Source organism: Melampsora larici-populina, assembly GCF_000204055.1.
Source record: "Melampsora larici-populina 98AG31 unplaced genomic scaffold MELLAscaffold_64, whole genome shotgun sequence".
Taxonomy (NCBI): Eukaryota; Fungi; Basidiomycota; class Pucciniomycetes; order Pucciniales; family Melampsoraceae; genus Melampsora; species Melampsora laricis-populina.
In genome coordinates this window covers 369969-388678 of record NW_006768828.1, presented here as the reverse complement: position 1 = coordinate 388678, position 18710 = coordinate 369969, and the positions used below count along the sequence as shown (strand labels likewise).

At 41.8% G+C, this 18710-nt stretch overlaps 1 protein-coding gene across 1 annotated transcript; it reads right to left on the bottom strand.

Moving 5' to 3' along the window:
* Positions 1-3566: 3566 nt before the first annotated feature.
* Positions 3567-8954, bottom strand: MELLADRAFT_112328 (uncharacterized protein; the record flags this gene model as incomplete). Its single annotated transcript, XM_007416801.1, has 8 exons — positions 3567-3606; positions 3688-4235; positions 4310-4454; positions 4524-6870; positions 6941-8284; positions 8346-8645; positions 8777-8847; positions 8923-8954. The coding sequence occupies 8 exons, from the start codon at positions 8952-8954 to the stop codon at positions 3567-3569; spliced, it is 4827 nt and encodes a 1608-aa protein (XP_007416863.1).
* Between the last annotated feature and the right edge of the window lie 9756 nt (positions 8955-18710).

Genomic DNA, 18710 nt, shown 5'->3' with positions numbered 1-18710 from the left:
TGCTTTGGCAATCTCCAATCCAAGCAATGATCATGTGACACAATCTTTGTCCTCTTTATCCCCATCCAACAACTTTTCAATCAAAGTCAATGTTGAACAATCAATTAGGATGGAATGGACAAAATTGAATGATTGACTCAAATTGAATCATCAATCAAATTCAACAAAAAATCCAATTCCAATACTCTGCTTCACTTTCTATGTATCTCATCTTTCAAGGGTGATTTGTGTTGTATTTCTGGACGTTCAAAAATTGATCATGATTGAATGGTTGATTGAAATTCAACAAATGAATTATTTTGAATGATTGATTGATATTGCCCAATCGATTGAAATTGACCGATCGATTGAAATTGCAAAATCACTAAAAAATTAAATTGAACAATCGAGAATTTGCTTCTGCAATCAAAATTGGTTTTAACGCTTTCATATGTGTATCACAAAAGACAATAACTTTTTACACCAAAGATCAGGATGAATTTCAGTTCTAGATTCAAATTGAGACTTGAGAAACACAAGATAGATTGGAGGCAATGATCAGTGAGACAAAATCAGAAGGAAAGGCAGCTAAGAGCTAAAAGTAGAAATGAAGATTGGCTGGTGAGTGTTGAAGGTGATGGTGTAGTGTTGAAGGTGTTGATTGAGTCAAAGAAATAGCATCTGGTTTGCTTGCTATGACACCGAGGAGGGTCGAAGTCTTTCGAAATGAACTTTTGAGTCCAAACAGGAGTTTATTGCATGGTTAAACTCCCTTTTGGTGTTTATCCAAAGTACCCTTTTAAACTCCTTTGGGGATGGGGAAGGAGTTTATTTTGGGGTACCATAAATGGTCCCACACGTACTTTTTCAACAGCAATTATTTTGCAAAATAATTGACAAAAATAATCGCTACCAAATGTACCCTTAGCTATCAGGTACATATAGTTCTGCTCAGTTATCTGCTCATCTGAATAAGCAAATCACATGTAATACATTCTGTAAATTTGTTCAGATTGAGACAAGCATTTTGAAACATTGACTACATACATCACACAGCGGGAATGAATAAGTTTGAATCCTGATTGAGAGAAGTTGCAGTGTCTGAGTCCGCAACTTTTCTCAATTGCCAATCTTGTTCACAACTTGTTCACATTAGGTTCACAAGTTTCCCTCAATCTACCCTACCAACTGGTTTACTACGTGTTTTGGGTTATATACATACAAAAGTCTCTTTGCAATTACTCACCAACTTGTGTCTTGCTTGAGATCATCTTTCTGGTCTCTTGTTAAGTATACATTTATTTCAATACTTCCAATGTGCCCCAGGAAGCCTTGTTTGGTCACCATTGTGTACATAGGCAGCTAACCAACAACACGAGAGCATGCCGATTGTTTGTGACAAATCTTTAGAAATACAGACGGGGTGTTGTATTTATCAAAGGTTTCTACATAAAAGGGAGTTTGTCCATGATCCTCATGGCTGAGAACAAACAAAGGGGCTCAGTAAAGGATATCAAGGGAGTATTCAAGGGAAACCTGTGAACAAGTTGTGAACAAGTTGTGAACGAGATCCATGATTGAGAAAAGTTTGGGACTCGGACACCACAACTTCACTCAATTGGGTTTTGAACTTAATAATTCCCGCAGTGTCACAATGGCTACTTGGGAAATATTCATGAAGCTGTGTAACAGTAACAGAAGGGGAATCTGGTCCCTAGGACCCATATTCCCATCCGGGAACCTCTTTAATGCTGGCAGTGATATCCAGGAAGTTCTTGTCCAGGATTCTTTCCATGGTGCATCTGAAGGACTTCAGACCCGTGGTAGTATGGATACCAGCATTCTATCACTGAGGTGTCTACAGATGTTGCAATATGTGTCAATTTGAATGGCCGTGCCATAAAGTGTAAGGACTTAAAGTTCATCACTAGAAATCAAGAAAGGATACAGGCCATGAGGCCAAGCTCAACATGAAAGATAAGATTTCACAATACCAAAAGGGAAATTCTCAAAGTCAGGACCAACTTGAGGAATTTATAAGAACTAGAATTAGATCTATATATTGTGACTGGTATGCTACTGTGTGAAGCATATGTTATCAGGATGTGATTTGAGAATTCGCCATCCAGTGTGGGATGGTGAAGTTTTCTTATGAAAAGATAAAGCTATTCACATCTCTGAGACCACTACTTTGTTTTCAAAATGAGAGACCTGGAATATCTCTGAGGTCCAGGAGCCAGAATTCAAATGGTAGACATGAATTTTTGGAATATGGGTATATAGCATAAGCGTCCATTAACATATATCATTTACTTATATATACAGAACAAAAAAAACACTCGTGTTGAGGCGTAGAAGAGGAAAACAAAATATCAATGGAGGAGAGAAATGAGGAATTAGCCAGGGTGGAAAGAGTTACACTTTGGTCACTCTCTACTCTCGGATCATAAGTGTACGCGGAGTGGTGCCGCGTAGCAGCACGCACAAAGGTCCTTTTTGAATTGCCTCACTGAGACTAAGAGACAGAATGAGAAAAGCCGAAATTAAAAAGCGAGCACAAGAAAAGACCCCTGAGGGAAGGCCGAAGGCATCACACACGAACATACAAATATTGTGGGTGTAAAAAAAACTTAGCAGCACACAAACATACAAGGTCATGTCGAGCCTAAAAAATAATTGAAAATAAAGAACAAATGGAGATAGTTCTATGGAATCAACCAATCTGAACTCTATAATAAATAGATATGTATGATATCAACCGTGTAAAAACTGAAATCAAACCATTTTGTAATGTCTTCATTGACTGATAGTGGAGCACAGCCAGAGAGGAAAAAGCCAAAAGAATTATTAGAAATTTGGTGACACTTTATAAAAAGGAAATAACCCGTCGGTAGTGAGTCGCTATTATTGGCAAGATAGGATGTCGGAATTAGTATTATGTAGTTATATAGTGAGGTTAAAATCGTAACAAGTAGAGAATTAAAGAAAATAGGGAACTAAGAAAATAGAATTCAGGGAAACAATAAGAGATAAAGTAAACAAGTTCACTGAACACTCTTTTCTCCTTTGTTTTTCCAGGTATGGGTGGTTGGGAACAAATAAACCGAATAAACTGTGGAACGATCTATGTGCAATCGGATCAGGGATGTGAATATTCTGCAATGTTGAGAAGTGAGAATGGCGGTGATGAGCACTAGTTGCATGTGGTGAATTTTCCATCTTGCCGAATTCCAGTTCTTTGGGGGGACATCGAACAGACGAAAGGTTATTCGTCACATCCAGATTTTCTCGGGCATATTTGAAATCGCAGGCTCTTCAGTTTGTCGTTGCCTTATTTTCCAACTCTCTGATTCCACTCAGTTAATATGAACACCAACTACGAAAAAAACTACTTTCAACTCTAGACTGAGAGTTAAAGTCTTTGGCCGTAAATCCAGTACTTTACGCAACCCTGAGCTCCACTGAGCGACTTTGATCCGCGTTTTACCAAAATTCCATGAAATATTTGAATACTTACAAAACGTGTATAAATAACCTTCAACCAGGTCGAATATATCTCTAGCTTTCCCTCGCTGTTGTTGGTCTCCTCACTCAATCAAGTCTTCCTCATTGGCGTAATAGGCAGCTCTGCGGAGATAACACAAAAGTTACACACTTAATCGTCAGCCCTCATTTTTGCAAGTGGTAGATAACGAGCGGAAAACATACTGAAGCCATAAGAGCCCTGGCCTTGACCTTTCACGGATAATTTTCCACGGGGAAAGTTGCGCACTTCTTAGTTTGACACGCATCGCCTGTTGCTGTTCCTTGCTAGCGAATCGGTAGGACGATATCTTATCTGCAGATATCAAGCTATCAACTGAAGCTTTGGTACATCGTTGGACCAGATCCCTAGCCTTCTCAGTTGTTCCCTCGACTTCGATGACTAGTTTTCCAACCCAGTCTCTATGTATCAGACCAGAACCCATGTCGGGCGAGTCCCACTCTCTCAAACCTTCAACTACTGAGGTTCTTGTACCTGGCGTGACTCTTACCACAGATCTGTAGACCCATCGCTGAACTCGATAGCAAGAGTTTCGACGCATGACTTGAACTTGATTGGTAGGAACGCGAACTTTATCTTTACAAAGTTCCATAGTTCTTTGTATCTGATCTTTGAATTCGGTCAAATCTAGGAAAAAGACCGGGGTGGTGGTAGATGATGAGATCACATGGTGGTAATATGAAGGAGGAAACATAAACATGTTGAGCCATGGCTGGAGGCGATGAAAGACAATAAGGCGTCAGATATCCTGACAAAAACGGTAGATATAGTAAAGGATGAACTGACAGGAAGGTGCCCGAGATGATCCCAAGTGATATCTAGATCTTGCAAGCATCTTCCGTCGAACAAAACTCGACCTTCATTTACGCGGGCGCCTACGGCAGTGTTATGACACACATCACCCCTTCTCATCAACGGTCTAACTTCTGACCTGAACAATTATAAGATACGTCAAAAAACCTTTTCGTACTTTGACTGTTTCATGGTACAATGCACTCACTTCCATAGCTCCCGTTCACATTCCACTAGTTCTTCCCGGGACATCCACAAATCTGCGGTAGGGACCCAAACTTTGAATACCGCTGGTTTCCCGAGAGCGTATATAGGAAGGAGAGGTTTTCCTAAATGATAACTCGTACTTCGTGGTGCCTGACTTTCCTCCTCCAAGAGAGCTGACTGAGATCTGATTCTAACTAGCAATTTGTTATACGATCTGGTAGATGCCCGGATCATTCTGAACGTTGGCAGATCCAAACCGCTCGATCTTAATCTATCCGCCAACTCTGCAAGTTCTTCTGGGCCAAATTCAAGTCCTGTATAGTAGGCATGCAAGTCTTTCAGACTGATCTGAAGCTCTTTTAGTCTACTAGACAGGGAGATAACAGAAGCAGACCTCAATCGTCTCAATGGGTTGGAAGAGTTACTAGGCGTGGACCCAAGAGTTTGGCGGTAGTTAGTGCGCACACCGGAGGGTCCCTTCGTCTGATATCCTTGGGTAGAATACATGTATTCTTCGGAAGGCTCTTTGCGATATCCAACAGCTCCTAGGTATCTCTCTAATATCACCTCACGGGGCTCTCCAGAATTCAAACCGTATCGTAACTTGCGAGAGATCTGAGGTAGCGTGTAAAAGTCCAAGTAGTCCATGCGAGAAATCAATGTTTGAAGTATCCTAGGATGTCGCAAAAGTGCGTGTTCAAACCTCGGCTTCGGGACTTTCACAGTGTCCTTTTCGGCAGCCGCCTCGCTTGGCACCTTTTCTGTCACACTGGGACTCCCTATGTCAGATGCTTGATCTTTAGGGCGCATTCCCGGCTCTGTTGCACGTCGCGATATTTTAGGCTTACGTCGCTGGCCAGTCATTGCTTCCAGCATTTGTTTTTGTTCGTGAGTCGCGTCAATTTTCGCAGAATCAGCTGATGTGCCGCTCTCGTCTAAATTCGATTGACTTATATCTTGCGGAACCTTATCACTTATTTTTATAGAGGAGTCGTCATGTGGAGTAGTTTCCGATTCGAAGTGGTCGTCCATATTTGCCTGATCAGGACTCGCGTGGAACAGCACGTCCTCTTCTGCAATTCCTACAGTGTTGTTGCTGCCGCTTTCAGGAAATCCTTCAACTACGCACGAAGAAGAATTTTGTGCTTCCTCAACCTCTACCAATGTCGCATTCTTTTCCTTCAGGGAATTCGAAAGTCTTATCCTCATAGCGGGAGTCACACAACTAAGATCAGATGTCCTTTGAAGGCTCTTGCCAGTTTGAATAGTCAACTTAGATCTCTGTGGGTTATATTCCCGCACATCTTGTCCACCGAAATGAACGTCATCATCTTTCTTTTCGTCTGAAGTTGTCATAATGACATGATCGGTGTAGTGACCAAGATCCATGTAGAAGTTAGAAAACTGGCGTTCGGAGGCTTTCCCTCTCGGGTCGGTCATTTCGAATGTCTTCATGTGTTCACGCAGGTTTGCCTCCATACACGACTCGGAAGTGCTTTCCAAAACCGGATATAGAGTAGTTGGCGATTGCATAGATGCAGGTGAGTCGATTACTCCCTCATAAATAGGATCCAGGTTTGAGAGGTCAGTCCTTGACCGGTGACGTTTCGAAAGTTTTAGAGGTGATGTGGCAGTTTTTTCAATCTCATCTGCCTTAGTTTTGAGGTCGGGACCGATACTTTTGATCACATCCACTCCTCGATCCCGCTCGTTCTTCAGAGATTCATCCGGTCCGTCTTCTTGTGGGGGTTCTGGAAAAATTTGCCCGATCTCGGCAAGGATTTGATCAATTTCACTCGTGAGCTTATCTTCTTTTTTGCTCTTCGTCTCTTTTGAATCGGATCCCGTTGAATTTACATTAGAATCCTTGGTCAGAGATTCGAGTGGAACACCCCTGTGTTCAAGCTCTCCCGCCTCTGAGCGATCCTTTGACTCTATGTCATCTATGCTGGGATCTTCTGTGGTCAATTCCGTGCTTGAAATGTTTGACATCGCAAATTCACCAAATGATTTTGACGTAATTTCTGCGTAATGAGATGACGGGGGTGTCGTAGGACTCCCTGATGTCTGTTTGGAAAATAATGACGAGCATTGCGTCGATACAGAGGATACCGTTGAATACTTTCGCAATGGATCTTCGTTTTCCGAAAGTACGGAGGAAGAGGTTTTGACTGAGATCGGCATAATAGATGCCCTTCTCAGAGGCGCATCTGACATAGACTTCAATTCTTCTTTGGCAAGGCATTCCAGAGCTTTCTGTTCAGAAACGATCTGACGAGATATCTCTTGGCCATTCTTGAGTGCAATGAATTCTTCACATTGTTGACCAATACTCTCAGGTTGATCACCTAGTAAGTGCCGAAACACCAGCTTAGCAGGCAGTCTAAAGGTTTCAAGGAAATTGAGCACATCACTCACGTCCCGAATTGTTTGCTTCGCTATCAGAAAGATGCGAGACTTCCTGCGCAGGACTCGTGCTCTTCTGGGGTAACCCCGCGTCTTCAAGTTGAGTGACCACGTTTGGAATTTTCGCGCTGGAAAAGGACGAATCATATTGGGTATTGGTCGGTGAGATGCAATCCAGTTGAGTGCTTGTCTTGGGAACTTGAGGAGGCATTGACGCAAATAGACTGCGAAACTCGGGTGATTCGGTTTTGGAAGTGTTTTCTTCTTCAATTTTACTCCCCTTCAAGGCATTTTCGAACGAGTATGGCAGCCTTTGTAACGGTGAGCAGGTGGCTGGAGTATTTGCTGCGCTTGATGAGGTGGTACCAAGGAATGCCGCAAGAGGCGAATAACTCGAGATGGATGCCCTTGTCTTTAGAAGATCCAATTTGGAGAGCTGTTCGCGAGGTGTTGAGTGGGAAGCCTGAGATGGCGCAGCCATAGAAGCGCGCTGAGACCTATGCAGTTCTCGGGAGGCTTTCTCCTTTGAGGCGTCTGATTTCGACCTGCTTCTAGTAGATTTGGCTCGAACCTTTTCATTCCGGTTCATGCCTTCATCAGAGTTGACTAGATGCTTTTGCTCGCTACTTTTTGATGAGTGTCTCTTCTTCTCGCCGCTACGGCGAGACGATGAACCAGAGGGTTTCTCTTCTTTTGAGTCGAGGCTTTTCCCGTCCTTATCAGTGATGGTTGGTATTCCTTGTGTACAACTACTTGCGCGACGATGTGAATGAGATGAACTCTTTCTTACTCTGCTCTTGAGACCCGAGCTAGATTGTTCCGGTTCGCCCGAGATGTCATTAGCCTCCAGTCTCGGATGTGAGGATTTATGCCTTTCTCTCTTCTCTTTTGCTCTGACCTCCTCATTAGTTCGGCTCTTATGTTTCGATCGCTTCTCAGGAGATTTCTCAGCCGCTTTTCCCGAAATGACTGGTCCGCCATCTGTGCACTGATGCCCATCGATTGCTTGAGTGCTCTTAGAAAGCGAGATAGATGGAATTGTATGTGTCCCGCTTCTAGTTGTCGTAGAGGGTGTAGTGGTTCCATGAGAGGCCACGAGGAAAATTCCCCCCGAAGCGTCGGGTTTCTGTGGACTCTCGATGAGTGATGCCGCTACATGATCGAGTTCTTGGTCGGGTTTCCTTCTCAAAGATTGTCCAGCAGGGATGGGATCTTGTTCTGCTTTTCGTACAATTTCTGAAGACTTTATCTCCATCAACATTGACTGTTTCGGGGATGATGTTAGGCATATAGATGGAACAACACGGTCTTCCGTGGCGCGAAAGTCGAGGGCAGAGGTAGAGGTAGAGGTGGCACCTGATGAGTGGCTACATCAGTTTAAGCCTAAGCACGAACTTGCCCTGATATGAAAACTTACCTCTACTTCCAGAGATGGAGTGATCAATTCGCACACTGTGAACCATTCGCCGGGTCAAGTTCGAAGGGTCCGCGTGATTGTCGCTATGCTCTTCTCTTGTTGGAGGAGAAGGTAATCGCTTGCTGAGATATGGTACAGGAGACTTCTGTGGAAGCGAAGATGCCAGACTTTCCAAGGCATGCGAGCGGGGAGTAAGACGTTTCATGGAATATTGAGTGGAGGCTGAGCTCGAACCATCTCTTAGCTCATGATCATCCTTTCCGGCTTCCGTTAGTGGCTGTTTCTGCTTAGATGCCGACTCTGGAAGGATCCGAGGATAAGAAATGAGAGTCAGTCAACTGCATGTCATCTCAACTTCGCATATGACTTCGCAAGTCTTCAGAAAAGCCAGAGATGATCTGAGAGAACGAGCTGCGAACGAGATCGCCCACCTTCATGTGTTGATAAGGGCGAACTGTGAAGAAGGTCATCTTGTCCAGATGATGCAGGTGCTGTACGGTTTCTGAAATGTAAACAGATATGTTTTTCAGTTGATCGCGTAGCCCGTAAGGAAGTCAGTCAAAAGATATGGACTCACCTTGTAAATGTGTTTAGCCAAAGACGAGGCATGACTGCGGCTTCAAGTGTTGAAGATGATAATATATTATGAGGATACTTGATGTTTATTTAGAAAAACGAATACCGGATTGTACGATACTTGCTTGTTCGACCAGCGAAAAAATCAGACAAGAACAGAAATCATACCATGCACTAGTGCTTGACGATAAGCTAATGTGAGAAAATATGTCAGACAGTGTCCTTGCAGGTTGCGTGCCGAGAACGGGGAGGACAATCTAGGGCGTTTCAAGGCGGAAATTGAGTCAGTGTGGTTCGTAGGTTATATCACACGTATCATGGCAAAAAATTGATGCAACGCTATTTTACCATCGTTGATAACTGGAGAGGCCGATACATATCCCTTTTAGTGACGATCGATTCCGATTGCCTAACTACTCCGCGGATTGGTCTTCAAGTGATATGATCCAGTGACTACCTCATGAACAGCAGGAGCAAACGTGCGGATAATAGCTTGCCTCGCCAAGTGGAATCTATGGAGACCAAGGTGGATAGCTTCCCGTCAACGATGGCGACGAGATCACAAATCACATCATAACATGCAAACTGCATGGAATCTAAACTTAACAAAGTCCCACGCTCGCGCCTCGTGAGGCCAAGTGGAATCGTAGTCGGTGTCCCTATGAACTAAGTGGAATCAGGCTGAATCAGGAGATAGGAAGTAGGGAAACGATGAACTGAAGATCCCCAGATATCTGGATGTGCAAGGATGAGACGGACTCTTCGTGAGGGAGAGTCCCCCAATGGATCGATTTCAGAGCGAGAACGATTTTTCTCGAGTTATGCTAGGTACAGATCCCCGACGAAAGAAGGTCCAGTTTGGTTCCTTATCGAATCTTTGTTGCTTTTCCACTTCTCGCTTTCGTCATACGAAGATTTCTCGACTCCTCTCGAAGTCTCATCTCACTTGGAGCAGTACAGTCAATCTCACATTCGATCCCAGTTCTGGTCGTTTATTTTTTCTTCTTTTTTCCTTCTTGATCCAGACTTTAATGATCACAGCAAGTCATAATTCAGTCGCGGGTCTACAAAGATGTCGCAGCTAGTTCACAAGCTCTTTTACCCTAAGACGCAGGAGGTGGCAACACACATAACATGGCATCCCTCCGCGGCTCATCTGCTCAAGCTATCCCATTCAATCATCAGAACTTTCACCGTCACTTCTCCATTTTTGTGACAAAAGTGGGGGCAAGTTTAACGAACATCCGAAGGTTTATATGCCCTATTGGAGGTCAACTACCAGACCTATCACTCTATCCAAGAAATTGTTCCCTACATATTCACTATTCAATTATTACAAAACTTCAGAGACACAAATCAGTGATGTTAGAGAAGAAAGGCACAATGATGACCAGTAGCAACATATGCTGGATTAGTATAGAGAAGATGGAGGAGAAGAAAGAGGGGAAGATGTTGAACAGAGGGGAGAAGAACATGCAACAGTTGAATAAGGTGGTGATGAGGGAGAAAGAGAATCCTGTATATCAGAGATGGGAGTTCTTTCAAAGACAGTGCAAAACCTGACAGACCTGCAACCCTTTCCACTACTCCACATGTTTTCACCTTGGTTAAAGACCTAAGGGCCCATTTGGTAACTTTTGTGATATATTGTTACAAAAGAACGGTATTTCAATCTGCCCCTGTTTCAAGGGGGAGATTGAAATGTGTGAATTTTGGTTATATGAAAAGCGACAAATCTCCTTTGTCGAGATACCTGAATTCCCGTGACAGTTTCTAGAAGTGAGTCTCAATCACTTCTCGTCACAATACCTGAAACACTAACCTGAATTCCCGTGACAGTTTCTAGAAGTGAGTCTCAATCACTTCTCGTCACAATACCTGAAACACTAACCTATAAGGTTTGTTCAGGTCACAATATAAAATAAGGAAAAGGGTCGACGCGATGAGTTCAGTAAGATTCTTTTCCTTTCCGTAAGAAGACGGATCAATTTCACCTGAATTCCCGTGACAGTTTCTAGAAGTGAGTCTCAATCACTTCTCGTCACAATACCTGAAACACTAACCTATATAGAACAAAAGATAGAAATAGACAAGTACAAAAAGGACACTACTTGTTAGATGAAGAGAATAGAAAGAATAGACCAGTTGACTATGTATCTGACCTATAAGGTTTGTTCAGGTCACAATATAAAATAAGGAAAAGGGTCGACGCGATGAGTTCAGTAAGATCTAGCGTCGACAATGATTCAGATGAAAAAGAAAAAGATAACATCACAGTATGATAATTAGTAACAGTCATATTGAAGATCAAACTAATGGAGAGTAGAGACTATTGATGATAATGTAGTGAAGGGGTTGAACTTACTCTTTTCCTTTCCGTAAGAAGACGGATAAAGGAAAAGAGTATTAGCGCGAAAAGGGGGAGGCGCAATTTAAATAGGGATCATTTAAGTTTGAGTCTGACATCTTAAGTTTGAATAAAACTACTGTATTTTAGTATGTAAAGTGATTTGATACTTAGAGTCTTATTCACCTTTCACCACGGCTGAAACCTAGGTACGAGAGACTGAGGTGTCTCTCAACATTATACACTTACCAAAAAGGTCATTAAAAGATCACAACAATTGTTGTTGACCTTTTGATCACCAGTTGGGTGTTTGGTCACAACTGTAAGAAAAGAGTATGTCAGAACTCATTTAAGTCTTCTCATCATACACTCTACTTAGCAAAAAATTTGTAGATGTACAAGATAGCAGTAAATATTTGTGAGAAAGAAATATACAAACAAATCAATGGTGAATGATTGAGAGTGTTCAACTTCTTGATCAATTGACATGGATGAGAGATAATCTATGTAACTCAGAGGATCAAAAGTATTGAAATAAATTCCATCTGAAGATCAAGCTCAACCAAATCTTTTGACCAAACTTGACATCCCTATGAAGATTAAAATACAACTTGGATGAACACAGTGCTGAAAAACAACCCCACAGATAGTGTTGGCTAATGATCTCTGAAAAACTTTGGATGTACAAATGCCAAACCAATACCAGAATCTCTCCACTCTAAAATGAGGGAGTGGAGTGCTTTTATAACAGTTTTTTGCTGCTCTGCACACCATAATATAGAGCAGAGCCTCTAGTCTGCTCATCCAGGCCGGAAATTTCCCAGGCAGAGCAATTGTTGCACAATCTGGCCCAGGTTTGCACTCATCACTATATAGTCAGCAAGAACCCTGTACTCAGGCCCCAGGGGCTAGGGTACAGGCTGGTACAGTAAAGTCTCCACCTCATCCAATTCTGGATTCAATACATACCACATCTTGATCTATCTTCTTTTGATTCAATATCAACCAGTGCCACATTGACTGTTTTGGAAATGATGGACCCCTGGCAAGGTTTTTCAATCCAGCTGGCCTGTGGTTCCCATTTTGTCATTTCTTAGTTCAAGAGTGTCTTATGGTCAGTTCAGAATCATTTCAGCAAAAACAAGTCAAAAACAAAACTCACCTTGCTGACCACCTTTGTTCTTTGTCTTACATTTCATTTCCAATTATCAACCCCAATGGTTCCCTCCTGAAGTAGTTCAACCCAAAGTTCACTCAAGTTTCCCAGTCAACCCTCCACCAGACAAATCCCTCTACCTAGCCCACGTCCAACTAATTCAGGTTTTATTGTACCTCCAAAAGACTTGCATACAACTCTTGCATACAACTCTTGTGTCTTGTGAGAATGAGGATGGATCATCAGCCAAATCCACTGGTGGCCAAATCACCAGGCCCTATTGCTAGTTGTTCAGCATCACCTGAGACCCTGGTTCCAATGAACAAGGAGAAAAGGACAACAGGCCCAGCATCTCAATCAAAGTCCAAGCCAACCACACAAGAAAGGTGAGTTGTTTCAAATTCATCTGTAATGACAATAATGATCAAATCACAAACTCATCAATTTATATTGTTTGATTTCACAGGAAACAAGAGGCAATTTTCCTGTGGGAAAACCCATTATATTCAACACAGTTGATGAGCCAAAATGTAACATTTGGGCATTAATTCTGCATTATTTCTGTGTTTTGGCTTAGAAACTGCAGTAAATGTAATCAGTCTTCCCACATGAAATTCATCTCTTGTTTCCTGTGTTTACTTGTCTAGTCTTGTTCTTCAATTAGCAAACAAGCTGGATCACCTTCTGGAAGTGTAGCTGTAGCCTCATCAAGTGGCACCCCCCAATAATCAAAGAGGGTTAGATTGGACAAGTCCAATGTAGGTCTTAGGTCTCAACTGACATGAAATGTCCTTTCAAAGTTGATATAACAATCTCTCAATAAATGTAGGTCTTTGACATTCCAAAAAGTGTGGACCTTGATCAAGACTCTGATGTCAAAATTGTTGGGGACAATGGTGAACCTGGATATAAAACAGTCTGATTGAGCTGTGTTGAGGACCTGCTTGAGCACTTTCACCCACCTAAAGTTTGTAACTTGCTTACTGTCTCATATCTTGGGTAATATCTCTTTATGTCTATCACATCACTGACTGCACTACCTTTTCTGAGGGATTGACAATACCAGTGTTGATGGTTCACCAATTTGTACAAGTAGAAACCAAAAAGATACAACACCCTTGGGGCCAAAAGATCACTACAGCATATGTACTGTGAGCCAGTCTGGCCCTATGGGTGACATATACTTTCTGTGTCTACTTGTACACTGGTGGTGACAGATTGTATTGGGGCCTATGGAGCCATTGGGATGGTGGAAATGGTTGACCTCAATGTGTGAATTTTCACAAATCAATAGCTGCTGGTGTGATTCTTCCACTTTCATATGCTGAAAAGGAGCAGGCTTATAAGAAGAAGTCTGCAAAGTCTGGAAAATGGGACTCATATTTATCTGGACCAGCATCTTCAGCCAACCTGTTGAACAACATCTTGGTCATGTGGGTGGTTTGGCTTGCTTTACCTTGGTATTGATTTGAAGATTCACTCATACTTACAAATTTTCCCTGTGTCAATTGAGGTGCTTTTGTCAGGTAAGAAACTTGGGCAGCTCAGCAATCATTCCATCTGTTTGTAGGCTTGTGCAATAAGGTGATCAACACTCTTAAGGTACACATGGTTTTGAATTTGCTGAATTTCCTTATCACATCCATTTCATAATATGTTTCTCTTTTAACTTCTCATGTATCAAGCAACATGAACGCAAATTCTACTTGATACACAATGTCTGGAATACTAATTGAAGGATACCTTCAAGTTGTGGGTTCATCAGCCAATTACATCAAAAATAATTGGGAAGATCAATTGACACACCTTACTCTGAAGATGGTCAGATGGCAACCCTTTGGGACACTACTTTCAAGACCCATTGGACAATTATTGATCCAACACAGGCTTCACAAGTAGATAAGTGGTCTCTTTTCCTTTATATTCTTTATCTTCTTTCCACCAGAAGTTACCTTCTAATCCTATCTTTTATAATCTACTTGATGCTTGCTCAAACCACCAACGGTGGAGGCAACAGTGGTCAAATGGCTGGTGAGCTGCAGTCAATGTTTTTAAAACCCCATGACTTTATCTATTGAAATCCATCAGGATACCATATCAAATGTTATGCAGATAAGCTCAACTTGACAGTTGGCCATGGTGTAAGAGCACTTGGTCAAAAGGTTTTTAATTTGAAGCCAACTACTCCAGATGGAGTGGCTCTCCCAATTCCAGCAATAAAGGTGAACAATGACAATGACAAAATCCAAATTGATGATCTCAAGTCAGACAAAGATGAGGCTGGTCTTCTTGACCAGCCTGATGGTGTGGATGAAGAGGATGAAAGTATTGATGTCAGCCTCAAAGACACAGACACTGAAGAAAAAGATGAAGACTTACCATAAGATGTGGTTGCATTGACCCTTCCCAAGGTGAGCGATAACTCTTATCTTTTCAATCTGCTTTCTCTTTTCATGTAAAATTGTCAATGCTTTCAAGTTTTTCATACAGTTGAATACAATATCAGGCCAAATTTCAAGTAGTGCCACACATCACAGTGATTTCAAGGCCTGCTCCACTTGTTTGAGATACAAGGGTTGCATGATTAAACAACCTTATAAAACACAGTGGACCAGCCATTACAAAAGCCGTCAGATAGTTTTGGTGGCTCAAGAGGTATATTGTATTTCTTTCATTCTAATTCCTGTCCTTTCATTTTGTCCAATCTCCTTCTTATATCTTCTTCATTATGCAGGTCATCAACTCAATGATTGTGGCAGATTGGAAGGCATATCTGAAGGGTATTGCTATCTCACCACAGGAATGGGATACAGTTGAAATGGTCAACAAGGTCTTTAGGGTAAGTTTCTCTTTATTATCCTCCCCTTTTAAAATTGATATATTGACATTCACATTAGAGCTTTGTTGACACTCTGCTTGAGTTGAGGGCAATGGCCCTACTGGGTGTGTCTGTAAGACCTACGGTCATTACACAAATACACATAACCAAAACACTAACAATTAACACTTAGACCTTAACAATTAAGTTTCATATATATACCTTGTTTCAATTCAATTCTCAGTTCTGGTTCCTTAGAGATATCGGGACTGATCTCCCGCCCCTTATCCTTTGGAACCAGGTAATGTCACAGTTCATTCTATTCTTGTTTTCATCTATTACTTTGTACAGCTTAGAGATATCGGGACTGATCTCCCGCCCCTTATCCTTCGGAACCAGCTGTGTTCTCATTGGTATTTGAAATTTACAGATCAGGTCTCTTGGGTTCTAGAAACCTTGCTGTGATTCACAGCGTCCCGTCTCCCGTGTCTAGTGAAGGTTCTGAAACCTTACAGTGTCTTACTGGCAGAGTATAAACATGTCATCTCCAAGATCAAAACCCATCAAGCGGAAGCTGTTGAATTTTCAAGCCTCAACAACCCAATCAACATCATGATTGAGTGGCATACCAAGTACAGGGAGAGGCAGTGAGTAGAGAGGCTATAGTCTTGGCGACTATCCTCAACCCATGATTCTGAACCAAGTTATTTATGGTTCACTACCCCAAACACAAGCTTTATACCCTTTCAGAAATTGAGAGAGCTTTCAACACTAAGTTGGAAGAATCTGAGGTACACAACACAAGCCCTCCACCTGGCAATCAAAATGATATTGCTGCCAATGAATACAAAATATTTGGAGTTAAAAACAAAGGTACCAAGACTTTGGATAAGTCTGGTCTGGATGAACACCTGCAAGGACACATCCCAATAAAAAATGATCAAACTCCTCTTGGTTGGTGGAAGTTTTGTCCAATTGTTTTTTATGTGTGGGGCTACCAATTGTCATATGTTTTCTTATCCTTTTTGCAGAGGAACACACACAACACTTCCCCACACTATTCAAGCTTGCCTGCAATTACCTGGCCACCTCAGCCATGTCATGTGCTTGTGAGACTATTTTTTCAGTGGCTGCCAATGTGTGTACACCTTTTAGAGGTCTATTATGCTTCCAATGACAATGGAGCTCCTGGTAGGATATCAAGCTTGGATGAAAGAAGGTATTGCACCTGATAGAATGTCTGAGGATGCTGCAAAGGCCCTTGAATGTTATATAGCAGGACTGAGCAAGAAAAAAAGCTAGACTCTCATTTTAAAAATCTAAGGGCCCGTTCGGCTGGGTTCCAAATATTGTATTTGGCCAAATACCCCACCAAAGCCAAATACGATATTTGGGTCAAAAACGTATTTGGCTTTTGCCAAAAACACCGGCGTTCGGAAATCGTATTTGATCCATACCCAAATACGGTATTTGATCAAAAAATCTTCACTTTTGAAAAACAGCATCAGGGCTGTTTTTAAGACCAAAAACAGTTTTTGGGCTCATTTGCCCCTCCATTTCAATTTTTTGTTGACCAATTTGGTTGACTGTTCAGTAAACGGAAAAGCCAAATTTTGAGTTTTTCAATCTGCCCCTTGAAAAAGGGGCAGATCGAAAAATCGTTTTTGTGTAACAATTTTTTCAAAATCCGGCCGAACGGGCCCTAAGGTATTAAGTAGTTCCCATAGTTTACCCAAAATATCTACTTTACACAGTACATTCAATCCTATAAACAAGAATTAACTATTATACATGTTTTCTTTTTTGTTGCCTTTGTGATTGAGCACAATATTTCCGCTACATAGCACTTGTGGAGCGGGTTCTTTATGCCACTCTAACAAGGGTGCAAATATACTATACTGGTAGGTGTCAAAATCAAGAGCAGAGTGGAGCAGTTCCAGCGTTGGCCAAACTAAGTGTGTCCACCAACGGGCTGACCACTATGTGGCTTCCTTGAAAGGCTTGGGCTTGATTTTTGATGTGGGGTTGCTATTTTCAAATTGAGATGCTGTTGGACCTGTGCCGATTATCTCAAGATCAATAAACTTATATTGGAAGAGATATCTGACCACAAAATCAGGGAAGTTATATGGTTTGCTGGCCTTCTGACATAAAGCCAAAACCACGACATTCACAGCCCCCAATCACACATCACTGGCAGGCCAGTGTGTCCTGGCACCTTGAGAATGTTTTTGAATTGGAAATCAAATGGATATCACCCAGATTGAGCAGTTATTGATTGATTGTACTGAAAAACTGGAAGATGTTGGAGCAGACAGTGCTGTGTACATTTGCTTACTGTTGAGGCTTGAAATATTTACAGGTGCTCATTTTTTTGGCTGTCAGGTTATTTCACCTCATCAACTTTATCCACCAGGATCATTTGAACAAGCTTGGATTTGTAAATTTGGCACAAGACATTTAGTGGGTTTGATCATCACATGGTTGTGATAGATTGTGATAGTAACAATATGTAGAAGTGGGGAATCCTCCATGGACAATTGTAAGTGCTCAAAAACCCAACAAAATTTGGACTTTGTTTATTACATACATATGACTCAGGCAGGACCATTGAGTGGAGCCTTGGACAACTTACCAAGTCATGAACCAACCCCCCCAAACCCCCTCCAAGGCAAGGAGATAATGATCAACTGGAACCTCAATCCAGATTGTCCTAGGAGCTTGGTCAGAACTGTAGCTGAAAGCCAGACAGGTGAGGCTGTGTTGTGTGCATGATAGAGCTCCTCACATCTCAAGATCAATCAGGCATAAGACCCAACTTTGCAAGAAAAAATGAATACTTTGGCCTTGGGTCCTACTCTTTGGGGTAACTGATGAATGATATCAAAAAGCAATCAATCTCAGCAGAACTTTTCTATTTTGATCAATTACTGGTTTTATGGATCCCTATCAAGGATTTTTTGTGTTTTCTCAACAGATCACAATTTCTTGATAAAGTCATCTTTCAGTCAACTTCTTTTGTTCCTCTTTTCCTTCATTGAAGATAAAAAGCTGATTTACTGCTGATTCAATATTCCAGAATATATGGTATGACTTCCAGTTTTTCTTTCAATGTATTGGATATCAGTATAACCACCAGTATAACTATGGTAAGGGTTTGAATAACTGATTTCAAGGCTAGATCCTTGAGTCATTGCAGCTATTCAACCAAGTATTCTCCATCTCATGACATCATACTTTGCCTGATGGCATCACGAGATGGATGGTGATCATCTTGAGACATTTTAGTCTTCTTCTTTTAAACCACATATAAGGTAGCCAAACAAGCGCTCACAGGCTATAGAGAAGGGTGTACTTGTTGCATACATTCTGCTGATCGACAATTGAGCTGGTATGCACGCTATCGTAGGGCTCCCTAGGTGAAATTGCATGTCACCCGAGTCGGAGGGTTAGGGGGGGCATTTTTTT